This window comes from Anarrhichthys ocellatus, unplaced genomic scaffold (genome assembly GCF_004355925.1).
Source record: "Anarrhichthys ocellatus isolate YVR2014 unplaced genomic scaffold, GSC_Weel_1.0 scaffold65, whole genome shotgun sequence".
Lineage (NCBI taxonomy): Eukaryota > Metazoa > Chordata > Actinopteri > Perciformes > Anarhichadidae > Anarrhichthys > Anarrhichthys ocellatus.
In genome coordinates, this window is record NW_022280095.1 from 478,493 (window position 1) to 492,791 (window position 14,299).

The 14,299-nt window shown below is 39.9% G+C and overlaps 1 protein-coding gene across 3 annotated transcripts in view; it reads right to left on the reverse strand.

The window, feature by feature from the left end:
- LOC116397286 (cell adhesion molecule 2-like) overlaps positions 1 to 14,299 on the reverse strand; it is a 192,111-nt gene that overhangs the window by 35,557 nt on the left and 142,255 nt on the right. For all 3 annotated transcript variants that reach the window (XM_031872569.1, XM_031872570.1, XM_031872568.1), the window contains 2 exons: positions 3,636 to 3,788; positions 48 to 185 (listed from right to left, as the gene is read on the reverse strand). In XM_031872569.1, coding sequence (XP_031728429.1) covers positions 48 to 185; positions 3,636 to 3,788 — 291 coding nt within the window. The remainder of the gene's footprint in view (positions 1 to 47; positions 186 to 3,635; positions 3,789 to 14,299) is intronic.

The window sequence follows — 14,299 nt, forward strand, 5'->3', positions numbered from 1 at the left end:
AGCAGTGATGCAGATGTACTGTATATGCAGGTACAGATGTTACATACCTTTGACCTCCTTTTCATTCCTGAACCAGCGCAGGTCGGCAGCGGGCTTGCTGCCCTGAGTCATGCAGGTCAGAGTGATGTGGTCCCCCTCCAAAGCGGGCTTCGTCAGGCCATCGATCTCTGGCTTCTCTGGCACACCTGAAGGATGGAATGGGAAATTACAGCGATGGAACTTATTTACACACTGCGGAATGTCATTATGCAACAATAATATTGTTATGCCTTATTGGAAATTCTCCTCTGGCTTGCGCTCCTGCAGGCAGATTAGAGAGCAGACTACGGAGCAGCAGCCCTGAGCAGCCGTCTTCAAGGGTCAGTTCACCAAAATTACAGAGAAGTATGTTTTCTCACATACCTCTAGTTGTATCAACCAATGTGTTTATGATTAAATCAGGAAAATATTTACGAGAGCATAAAGTTATTCGTAGATTTAGCCTCTGAATTTGGTGTGAACACTTTTTTAATAGCACCAGGTGTAAGTAGACAAATATGTTTTTGTTTGTGTGTATGTGTGTGTGTTTGTATAGGTGTGTTTGTGTGTGTAAATGTGAGTAAGCAAAGGCTTGTAGTCACAGAGGAGGCCACGAGGTTGTACAGAAAATGTTAATTACTGGCCTTTCCTATAATGAGTGTTTTAAGTGTGTAGAGGCTGCCCTTCTAGTGTCAATGAGCAATAAGTCTGCCTCAGGCTGAGAGTCTGAAAGGTCTGTCAGTCAATGCCATTGACTGACTCTGGCCTTGTCTGTCTCACCACCTCCAGTAATGTTTATTACCAGACTCCTGTTTTCTGTTTACCATCCATTTGAAGGAAAAAAAACTGCATCCACAATCCTAACAATGGCTGCTGCTTGGTAAATACAGCATACAGTGATATCTTTCCCTCCTAAACGAACTAAATCCTTAACGTTTTTTCTGTGCACGTTTGTTGAATGCATAGGTTTTTAAGTGTGTGAAGTGTCTCTATATCTAACTGAGTACTGCGCTGCATGTATACGTATGGGAATGATTAAGTGTGGCTTGACTCAGAAAAGTGTTTGATGGTTTTTCTCCAAGACTGAACAAGATTAACAGATGAAATACAATGTTAATTTTATACAGTCACGTTCCCCCTTGGGTGGTTAGAGGCTGCTAATCCGTCTCTCTCTGTTTGTATGTGTGTGCATGCGCGTGTGTGAATGTAGAGGACTGTGGGTCCGTTTGTTTGTATGCTCATTTGTGCGTCATGGATCTGTATGTGCTGTGGAGTATCCATGTGTGCATGACTGTACACATTTATAAAAGATGCATTTAATACAACATACAGAGAGGTAATTTCTTTAAGAAGTTATTTAGAACTAAAATCAAAGTCAGCTACTATTACCAATAAGAAAAATAACTGAGGATTAAGTCTGTCATGTTGCCAAGCTAGCTGCATGGCAATGTCGATCCAACACTTTGGTCCAGAAATACCTATTGGATGGATTGCCATGGAATTGTGTAGAGAAATTCATGACTCCCCAATGGATGAATTCTAATGACTTTGGTGATTCCATGACTTTTCCGAGCACCACCATGAGATCTGAAATGTCTCACTTACTCTGAAATTTGTTGCACATATTCACCCCTCAGGATGATATGTAATAATTTTGGTGACCCCTGAAAGGACCAATATATGACATTCTGAGCATTAATATAGCAGCGAACAACTATAAAGATCCATAAAGATCCAGAGGGGTTATGTCTACATGAGCAGGGATGGAAGTTGCTCTCCCTCTGTGTGTGTTGTAATCAGAGCCTCTCCTTGCTTTGTTTATATATCCGGGCCGTCCGCGCATGCTTTTAGTTCATGTTCGTACATGTGAGCGTACCCCACTGATAGGCTCATGGCCGCCACTCTGCACTGCTGTCATATGGCGATTACAACTGATAAAGCCCTAGATGACGACATCATTGTGGAAGCATATAGCACCCACCCTCCAGTTACCCCTCGGGTGTTAGCTGTCAGCACTTTTGCCATTGTATGCACTGTTTGCACGTTTAGCACTGTGAGCATGTTAAGATCCCTTAAGAGGCAATAGAAATGCCCCAATCTCGTATTATCTTTCCACACCATCAGGTCAAATTTTTATTTTTCCAGTAATTTGTTTTCCAACCAAATACCTGCAAAACTAATGCCGTTCCTATTAGCTTCAGCTGTTCTTCATGTATAGTTAAATTACGATGAACCAAAATGGTAAACATGATAAACTCCAATTATACCTGCTAAACTCCATCCTGTTGGCGTAGTCATTGTGAGTGTGTTAGAATGTTAAACAGTTAGATCAAAGTCCTGCCTCGTCGGTCGTGTTGCACCATTACTATTTTCATACCCAAGAGTTCACATTTCATTATTTCACGCTTCAAATCATGTAATTCATTTCTAAACATATTTATATTGTTTTCAAAATAGTGTGTGAGCTAAAAGATAAACACATGTATATTTATTCACAAATGTATGTTGAGAAGATCTGAATTTGAGGCTCAATTCAGTTTGATATTTTGTCCAAATCATTTTCAATGTTTTCTTGTTTTCATTCCCAGCACACTTTCCTGAAGCAGTGGCAGATAAAACCAGGCCATCCACAGGCCATTTTGAATGTTTAATAAATCTCCCTGTTTCCTGGCTTGCACCATTAACTATTGTTCAGTATTGCAAAAATAATTTCCCCCATATCCTGATTGAGCAGTAGCCTTTAATGTCTCTAATTCTCTGAACGCTTGTTAACACAGAGAGCCTGCTAATGGTCCTGGAGTGCACTAGGACATCTATTAACATTAGCGAAAACTAATTGGCAAGATAATAAGCCCAGTGGCAGGAAATGAGAGAAAGTTTGTGAGGGGCGATGATCACAACACAAACATTACTAGAGGGGCCAACAGTATGCTTTTATTTGTCTGCAGATGCTGGAGTAAGCAACGGACGATTTGTAACCACTGTCGATTTGTTCATTTTAGTTTGTCTTAAAGGAGAAAACAAAAGACAGAACCAATAATGGTTTGGACTGAAAAATTAACCAAAAAGCATAACTAGAAAGCATTCAAAGCATAACCTCCACCAAGGATGCACAATTGTCTAGAGGTGCTATTTTTACTGGGCCCATCTAATGTTTGGTGATATATTGCACTTTTAAGGTCTTAAACTTACACACTAAACAATTATACTATAGACCTTTTTCACAGCAGACATTAGAATGTCCCAATAAGCTTTTCCAAATAGACAAAATGCACGATGTCACAAACATTAGCCTCTGTCGACTGTAAGGCATTGCAACCACACGCAATGTGATTAAGTGAGCGAAACAACTTTTTCTCCGCCCTCGTCTTTCTTACTAATCTACTAATTTTGCCGTCTCTCCAAATGTGTAATCCACAGTTGAAAGCAACGCCTGTGCTTCAAAGTAATTCGGGGGAAATGTAGGATTTTCTTAACTAAAGTTGAGGTTGAAGGAAGGTGTGCGCAACCTAAACTAATGTTGTTGCAGACTGATCTTAAGTAACAGTGAAGTCACAAATGAACATTTCCATTAAGCAGGAATTAAATACTATACCTAATATGAAATCGGTACTTACCAAGAACCGTCATGTAGGCTTTGGCTGTTCTGACAGGCATGGTGAAGAGAGAACAGGTGTACATGCCTTCATCCGTCAGCGTGACATCACTGATGCTAATGGTCAACTCTGACCACGACGCATGCACCAGCTCAATCCTGTTGTCCCTTAAAGCTGGACAGAGAGACAGACAGAGACAGAGAGGGAGTTAGTAAACATAACAAAATAGAAACGGTGTGTTACTTGATGTCCCTTCTGTACATTTTACTTCTGTGGGGGCACAATATGCACACAGACAAACAGTCAAATAGACAGAGAGAAAGAGAGACGGGGTAGACAAGGCACATTAACCATGTGCGTTGTGCAACATGAAAAAGAGAGGTCAGTGATATGCTACTTTGCTGCTCTATTGTATGATGCTGAACATGTGCATAGTGTTGAAAAAAACAAAACAGTGCCACGTTAACCACACACACATTAATTAATGCTAAAGTTGGTGGTATAGTATAGTTTTTGCTCGTGCCTAAATATGTAGGGCTCATTTCCATTTTATACTTTGACATGAAAAATAGTACTTGAGGTAGTGTTGTGTTGTGTAAGTGATATATGCATGAATACATTTAAATGAATAAAATCAAATCTAAATTCGAACTGAAATGGGACCTCAGACCACCTCTATATTGAAACATACCCATACCATTTTCTGTGGTGGAAACCCTCGCAGATATTTTACTTATATGAAAATGTAATCTTACAAAAGACATAACAGGAATGAAAATCAATACTGCAATAACAGGCTGGGAAAAAGGCCAAATGAGAATTTTGGCAAGATGTGAGAGTTGAAATGGATTTGCTGAAATTGGATGGCTTGTTGAAAGATACTCCATGGTCCTCAAAGTACAGACTTTGTACTTCTTGTCTGTGATACAGTGGGAGCAAGTTTTCAGAAATTGGTAATACCTTGAACATGATATAATTCATGCCTGTTGTATTCAAAAGGGGTGCATTGTGATGTACAAAACAAAACCACCGAAAAGGCTGACTTCTACTGTAAAAAGACAATATGTGGATCGTTGAGTGCGATAAAAAGTTAATCCATTCTGTGTCTGTGGCCTTGGCTGCTCAAGCGATTTATGCAAGCCTTCCTTTTGTACAACACCTTTCTACAAACCTTATTTAATAGGAACAGCTCTCCATCAAAGTGACTCAGAAAACATCTCGTTCAAGTGCAGTGTGTGTGTGTGTCTGTGTGTGTGTGTGTGTGTGTGTTTGTGTGTGTGTGTGTGTGTGTGTTTGTGTGACTGTTTGGGTTCAGCAAAAAAGATTATTGATCATCTTGGCACATTTGTTGATGTTTTCTTTCATATGAGGCTACATGAAAGAACATTCTTATCTTATGGTAATTTGGGATAAATCCCATAAAATGTAAAGCACCCTGGTTGTGTTACCTCTCGACAAAGACTTGAAGAGTAAAGGCCATCAGACAGTCTGTTTGTAGAGTATGTTAAAGAATGGCTGGCTGAATGGTAAAAATGATACAAGAGGTATCTAAAGAACTGAAACTGTGTTTCAACATCCTAAGGCATTACAAAAAGTCAGCATTACAAAAAGTCAGCATTACAAAAAGTCTCTCTCCCATAGTTTCAAAGTTTTCAAAACAATAATTTTTTTTAAAACTACAACACAACCCTTAATTAGTTTACTCTATATCAAACACTTGAGTAAATACAAATCCATAAAACAATGTACCTACAAAGTCAATTAACTTTGAAAAGAGCTTTAAGGAACTTGCGACAATGAATGGTATTGCCAAAGGTCTCAGTCTTACATTTGATTGATTGAATCAATGGCGACTGCTGCAGTAGATGTGTTTTTACCCACGTACGTCTGGAATTTGTCAGTCACTGGTAAATGTCTATAACCCTTGAGGTGACTGTGAAGGAGATATTGGCACACAAGCTGCATTTTTTTAATTTTCTTTTTTTACAGAGTCTGTGTATGCATTGCTGCAATGATCATGGAACTGACAAATGTAGAAAAATGTCAGCGAGCACACTATCTCGTGTCATTTGGACTGCCAAGGGATGGATAGCTTTGCTTTGCCGGCTCCACGCTAAACACCTACAGTAAATGGCAGTAGAGTTGTAATCAGTTTGGCTAAACGACAGCTGCTCTCTCTCGTTTATTATTGCATTTGTTCTGTCCCTTCCTGTCCCTCACAACACCGGTTATCTCTACAGGCTGTGTACTGAGCCTGGGCAGGCGTGACACGTTGATATGAGCACATGCCATATCTTTAGGCTCGACACTGGTGACAGTACATTCCTGTTTCTGTGTGTGTGTGTGTGTGTGTGTGTGCGTGTTTGTACGAGTACACATCGCCATCAATGCAAGACCAATAAATTAGATGTAGTTTGACTGCCAGTTCAGTTAATGGTGAGACCTGTACTAAAAAGATTGTCATTAATTCAGTATGTATGCACACAAATATATAAACCTTGTCCCCTTTAAAAAATAAACTAAGACAAAGAATAGATTCTCTTTGCCTCTGTCTTTCCTTTCTGTCACTTTCTCTCCTTCCTCCAACCCCCACAGACCTCATTCTGTCGGCTCTGGCAGCTCCACTAACCTGTGAATGTGTACAAGCTAAACAATGCTTCTTTTCAACAGTTGTCTTATTTGCTTTGGGCAAGGAAGTATGAGCAGGCAAATGTCTGAACATACATCCACTGTGGCTGGCTGGCTCGCTGTCGCGATGCAGCTCTACTTTCTTCCTTCCCGCTCTTCATCAGCCCATTGTGGGAAGTTGTTTGTGTGAGACTGAGGGTAGTGGGTAGATAGATAGTTCTTTGACTTCTTGGTCAGTTTAAGCAAGGTAACGAGAACTCAATGACCTCAAAAGCTGTGATGACATTGCGTCCGCATTGATAATGAGAGACGAGAGCCTAATTGAAACGTGACTTGGCTGAAGCAACTGCGTTGAATAACTGGTAATATCAAAACTTCTCCTCATCACCTGCATGTTGTTGAACACAGATTATAAAAAGATAATAATCTGAAGATTCTGATCATTTAAGTTAGAATCTGGATTTAGTGATCCTATAATGCTTTAAGTGTTGTTTCATGCCGATTTCAGTGGTTAAAGGCGGCAATCAGGATCATTTAGATGCCAAAAAGCAGGATCATCCTGATCCCCCTGGAAAGCTGGATTTAAAAAAACAAACAAAAAAAACATGAAAGGTGTTGCGCATAACCGTGAAATAGTGATATAACTGGTAAATATGCTATAATACGGTCAAAATACAGAGAAAAAAATGATTTTTTTTCATTTAATCAAATGAATAAAACCTTAAAAACAAATTCTCACATCAATGGCTTTGTCTTTAAATTGTTAGAGTCCTGATGGTCTTATAGCCTATTTGTCACAATTAATTTAAATTGGAAATAAACATTTAAATAACCTTGATCTATTTAAAATATCAAAACCAAGATTTGGTCATTTGTACACTTGCAAGATTTTACAAATGTAGACTGTGAATCTGTCTCAAAGAGTGAACACACACACACACACACACACACACACACACACACACACACACACACACACACACACACACACACATATACACATCACTCAAATTCTTAAAGGATTTATCTATTAAATGAACAACAAAGTCTTCTATCTTTTCCCCTTCTCTCCCTAGCAATGTAACCTCCCTTTTCTCATTCTACGCCCAGTGAAAGGTTGGATATCGACGGAGCGAGCAGACGAGAGGTAACGCATCCTTTGCTATTTGTCTGTGAAGGCGCTGCAGCTGCCTGCCATCCATTAGACACTATTACTGCTGTCAGTCCAGAATGTGTTCAAGGAGGATGTTATTGTCGACAACAACAAAGGGTGGCGGATTTGTATTACAAAATATCTACTAACTGAATGTACGTCCATATTTCTTTGCTCATTTAGCCTTTATCTGCATCTCTCCCTGTAAGAGAGACAGAAAGCAAAGCAGCACTTGTCAGCATCAAAGTTTGATTTGTTTCTGCAACAAATGGTCAATACACCTCCATCTATTTTGCTGCTGAAGTACACAGAGCAGAGAGCAGAGAGCAGAGAGCAAGAGAGAGAGAGTTGTCTTTCATACATTTGATTTCCTTAATCTCGGCAGAACAAATACGCAGTACCTTGAGACGCTGGCAATTTTATGAGTTTGCCGACGCCGATGCAGTTTCATATTCAGAAACCCAGTGGAGGCAGAAAGATTGCTCATCTTATTATGAGGGCTGATGACCCTCGGCTCGAAGGCCGTGTTGCGCTTCCCCTGAATGAAGCCATGACTGATCAGATAAGAGAGAGTAAACGGCTATAACATCGGAGTCACAAGGCTCTCTATTCCCAAACAGCATATTCAGAAAGGGACAGAACAGAGAGGGGAAAAGTCATCTTAAGAAAACTCTGTAAAGGACAAGAAGAAAGAGACATCTTTGAAAATGAGAAGTGAGAGGGAGAAGGTCAAACATGTTGTGTGTCTTTTAAATTAAAAGTGACGTTTTCATTCTGGGAGAAGATGTTAAGTCAGCCGGTAAAACAGTCCTATCTAAAGTATGGATTCAATCATAATCTTTGAACCATTAATGAGTAAGAGGTTAATACAATTTTAAAAAATGTGTCGGGAAATTTCCACTCAACCATTTCTTCTCACCCGAGGCTCAGCAACTTTTTTTCCACCATTAAAGATGCTTCCTCCTTCACATTATATTTCTCTAAACATCCTGCTTTGCTTTTTTTGGTTTCCAAACTTGCACAGCAAAATTGTACTGTAACTTGTAGCTATTTGACAACCCATGAATGCATCACGAGCACAGTCACAAAAACACGACACAACACCCTTTCCCCAGCTCCAAATGCTAGTTATGGGGCTTGGTCTTTTTGTTGAGTATCGAAAATCTGAGTACGACACAGTCAGACGTAGTGGTAAATGCGGTGAATGCCAGGGATTCATTTTGATCACCATTAATCTATGATACAAGATGGCGTAGGGCCCCAAAACTGTCCATTAATTAACCTTCATGTTCACAACACTTGGTTTGTAAGTGCCACAAAGGAGCTCGGGAACCAAACTACAGGAGTGGAAGTGAGTCCAAAAAACATTTTCCAACTCAACATGGGGAAACCCATCATCATTATTATTATTATTATTATTATTATTATCATCATTATTATTGTTATAATCATTATCACACGACACAGCTGATGGTTTTGTGACTCATCAGTATGTTGCCAGAGCCTCACTAAAACTGCAAAACATCCCTGTTTAGCTATATGCATGTATATGTTTTATTGTGTTGACACACAGCACATACCCAAATTGGCTGCATGTCTTGCAGTTTTTCACGGCTTCTCTCCATCATTAAAAGCAGCGGGTGAGTAAACAAAGTGTGTGCGGGCATGTGTATGTATGGCAACTAATTACATTTGAACATTAGGCATGCGATTATATTATAGGCATACAGAGTGCATGCATAAGCAAATAGTCATGACTCTAAACTCACTCACTTTAAACCTATCATGTTTGCACATTTCACTTTCTCCCTTTATTTCCTTTTCTCAATCCTGCCCTTTCCTCTCCCAGGCTCTCCACTGCCCCCCCCCTGTCCCTTCGTCTTTCCAGGGACAGTATGTATTAGTATGGAGCCTCGGCAGGTGTTTGCTCAGTCAAGTGACACACATTTATAATGAGAAAAGTGCACATTTCAGAATATACATTCAGCTGCCTGTGTCTGGATGTGACTGTTCTCTTTTCCTTGTCAACACCCCATCTGGAGACTTGAGCTTGTCTGCGTATATATATGTGTGTGTGTGTGTGTGTGTGTGTGTGGAAGAGATAGAGAGAGAGAGAAGCAACAGCATGCAATGTTTATTGAATAGCTTAATGTATATTCTGTATCTCTGCCGTTCCTCAACCTCCATTACCTGTTATGCCTTTCCAAAGGCACACCAGCTTTTTCAAATGTAAAATGTGCCATACTCCATACACAGTAATTGGCTTGTGGAGATGTGGAGATTCCTGTGACAGAAATGATTTCCTTTCATCAGTTTCTACCTGCCATGCCAAGTTCAGTGGGACACTTCCACCAGCCCTACTTCATTAAGTCCCTGTGAGAAGCGGGTCAGTGAGGAGACAGCTCTTCCCTATAAACCCTCTTGTGTTTTGCATAGTATACATTTTCCCCTCTAGCTAGGACCGTGGTCTTTTCTAGGATACCCACTACAGCTATCCTTCAAAAATGACTTTGAAAAGTGTTCCAAAATAAAGTGGACAGTGTTTGTAGAGTTACATTTTCATTTCGATAATACAAAAAAACCAAAAAAAACCTGAATTCTATTATAAAATATGGTTTCTTTTCCTGAACTTTCTCCCGGAAGAGAAAACCACTAAGCCTACGTGCACCACTAAGTGTGAGCTAATTATTCCCATTTGCCTCAGGTATTTTTCTCTACACCTCACGGATGATAAGTAGCTCCACTAATCAAGGCAGTAATAACTGGATTTATCGCTTCACTTGACAATGTAGTCTCTTTCTCACCCCAACCTGCTTTCAAGGTGTACAGCTAAAAAAACCCAACAAAGCTGACATTTACCACCAGTTTCTGTGTTCCACAGGCGACACACACACACACACACACACACACACACACACACACACACACACACACACACACACACACACACACACACACACACACACACAGACAATGACAACTATATAGATCTCTGCTTGTAATTATTATACCTGACTGCAACCTCTAAATACAATGTAGAGTAAATAGAAAAAGGTTTTTTTTTTAATCAAAAGCTGAACGTTATACTTAAAAACAGACATATGCAAAGAGAGGTGACAAAGAAAGACGCCGCAGAAGGCTCAAGGTGAAAGAAAAGTTTGCCTGTGTCTTTCAGAGGTGATAACTGCGTCTGAAAGCTCCAATAAAATGCCTCCTTAATTCCTCCCCTTTATGCCACCAAGGCCTATATTCCGTCTCCTTTTTCCTCCCTTTCTTCCTCTCATGTTTTATGGTGCTTGTCTTTGGGGAGAGGGGACTTGTTAGGGATCTTTGGAGATTTACAGTCAAGTTTTTCTTTTTATCAGAGCGAACACCGTATCAATCTTCAGGCCGATATGAAAGGATGTTTCATAGAGGCACTCTTCCAGGAAATAAATAATAAAAAAGACAGCTGTCTCAAAAGTTTAACTTTCCTGCTCAGATTAAGTTTTGAGAGAAAGTTCTGCTATCTGTTTAATAAAAAGTCTGTCGAGCATTTCTTATATTATTATTTACGTTGGAGAACTTTTAAAAGCCTATCCCCTAAATTGCTCAGGCACAGATATTCTGAATGCATCAAAGCTTTCATGGGTGCATACTGGAGAGGTGGAATGCTTGACATTTCACATGCACACACGTATATGTGCACTTACGTACACACTCAAACATGCACTCAACCACAAACAGCCAGCAAATTGATTCAGACAGCTGCATATTTGACATCTGAGGACGCGAATGGCTTCGTATTTAGCAGCTCAGGGGGTCTAAAAATGAGCAGTTGGCCGGTAACTGTTCACCCAGAACACCAATCTTAATTTTTAAACAGATTCAATAAATGTGCAGATGACACAGCGTAGGCAGATATATCCACCACAGGTACCCCAGGTGCTTTGGAAAACATTAACATTGTACCACTCCTACATCCAAAAGCAGCAGATACGGCATTGTACTAATGAACCAATAAATGTGCGTGTCTGACTCTGATTTCCTGATGTTAGTAAGGCAAGACTGAATAAAAATGCAATCAAACCAAAAAATAAACCCATGACTTGTGTCACTGTTTTATCCTGCAGAGCACCCAGATTCTCTTTGCTAGCTATGACAAAATGACCAGCACCTTAATGTAGTAACCCTTGATACCCCACCTGAGAAATACGTACAGCATCTGTTGTTTCAATATACGTGTCCGCTGCAGTAGCCACATTTTGGACACAGCTAATAATGCATTCATATCTACCAAACGTGTGCGGAATAGGCAAATACTTTATGACATTTTTAAGGATAGGTAAACCACGATCCTGCCAAATTTCGGAAGGCAGGGATGGAAAGACAATTAGAGGGAAGAAAACGGGATCAAGAGCCACCCGTTCTCACTCCCAAGGCGCCAAGTACCGCAGCCTGTTCATTGCTCCTCGGCGTCTGACACGGACACACATTTAGCGTGCGTACGCGGCGCACCCACCCGCAGCATCGCGGGGCAGAGTAAAGAGAGTACTGTGGGTTGAAAATGAAAATACTGACGTGGGTGTCGGAAAAGAACTGGGATGATAAAGGGTTAGCAAATTACAGTAACCGTGTTGAATAAATTATTTCAATGTCATACCTTAGCCACTGCTCACACATGATGAGTCCACTAATTAGGCCAGCAAATTTGTCCTGGAAAGTAATTACACATTGGGTTTTTTTCCTCGTACGGGAATAACGAATACATTGTAATTACGCCTCATTGCAAAATTTCTCCATCCAGGAAATAAAGCTATTATCAGTTCGTGAATTACAATGAAACCAGAAGAGCAATTTGTACAGATATATTAGCCTCTTTTGAATCGTATAAAGGAGAGAATCCCCACTGCCTAGTGGTCATCTCTCGCTTGCTGTCGAAGCTTAAGTCCCTCAGTGGTAAGTGATGGAAAGGACAAAATTGGGTACTTTCGGGACAATTACTTATTTGAAATTCAAACAACTCTTCACAGCCATAGGAGCACCTTCTAGAGGACGGAAGACAAGAGGAGTCTCTCTCATCCGACTAAACGTCTTGGAGGTGAGCCTCAGCTCTGACATTAAAACAACAACAGCAGCCAAACGGGCACCACTCAAAGGACTGTAATGGAGTCAGTTGCTGCATTTGTCTTTGAAAAAACAATATGGTTATGCTAATGCTCTGTGGCTGACTTTAATAGAGGTTGTAACTGACACTCTTTGAGATGCAACACATGCAGGCATACGTGCACAGACAACAATCTGTTGAATTAGACAACAAAACATAATAGATTCAGATGATTTTTTGGACAGTTGCCCGTGTATACATAAGTCTGTAATATGAACCTATTCCATATGACATCAGTAAAACAAATGTGTGTTATATACCGTATGTATATATACCTATATATCTTTTCAATAGACTGCAATGAATAAGTCACATAGACCTCTCATTTTCTACAAAAAGAGAACATTTTAGCAATAAAACAATAAATATAACAATAATAACAATAAAATAACAATAAAATAATAATAACAATACAACTTTTACAGGAAAAGCATGAAATTGTATTGTGTTTACTTATGTGGAGTCAACCATTAACCTTCAAGAAGGTAGATGTTGAACTGTATAGAACTAATTTATCATTACGAACAAACAATTTTCAATGAATTGTAACTTATGCAAAACGTTGGTGAGTTAAGGTTGTATTTTAGAGCAACTGTGCATGTGCTTTCCCTAATCCCCATCTTCTCCTTCTTCTTCTTCTTCTTCTTCTTCTTCTTCTTCTTCCCAACAGGCAGCAAGGACAATTAATCTGAAACCTACTGTGCTCAAAGGCGTTTGCAGCTGAGACATCCTTCCTTTCTCACACTGCCAGTGGCTCTTTGGAAGCGCTCACCATTTCAGTGCTCCCATCAGCATGTGCATCTGAATTTACCACATTCAGCAAGACAACTCCCAAAGCACACACTCATTCACAACGATCCAAAACAGCGACACAATTCTGGGGCCTCAGTAGTATCCTTTTGCTTTTCTCATAATAACAGAGTTTTTGGCTTCTTTTTCATTTCCAATCTCAGAGCTCTGCACTGAAAATGCCATGAAATAAACCCACAAGACCAACCCCTGGTGTGATATGGAATGACCTGCAGAGAACATCAACTGTTGAATTTAATATTCAATCCAGGTTTTCTTTTACTGCTGCTCTTTCCGGTAAGGAAAAATGTGAATGGCTAAAAAATTGAAATGCTTTGCATGTATTCACTTGTTGTATGCAAAATACATACAAATATAGACACACACACGCACACCTATACACGTACAGTGTGCGAACACACAAATGCATGGCAGCCCAGTGGGCAGATGGATAATGGAAGAAGACTGTGTAAATCCCATATGTGCTTAATCCAGACACTTACAAGAGAGTGTGATTCATACTCTATTACACTTGACTAATACAGCTGAGAGACGCACAGGGCACAATCATTTCAGCAGGCATGAACCAACAAAATAACACCCATGAATCCTCTTTATGGGGACTTTACTGAAGAGGGTGTGGAAGGTCAAGAATAAAGCCTTTGTACTTATTAGCCATTAAAACAATGGTGGAGGTGCGCCACACCCACATCGTGTGTGCAAGTGTTTGTTAGTGTGTGAGTGTGTATTACTGAGCCTGTGAATGTGTGGAAAGATAACAAGGGTTTGCAGCAAGGTGCAGGTTTCCAGTATATAAAGTGCTTTTCTGCAGATCACATTAATGGCAGGCCATTTTCTCTCAGGAAGTGGGCTGTGAGGTTGATGAGGCTGTTAAAGTCCTGTACTACAAAACTTTATTCAGTATATATATATATATATATATATATATATATATATATATATATATAT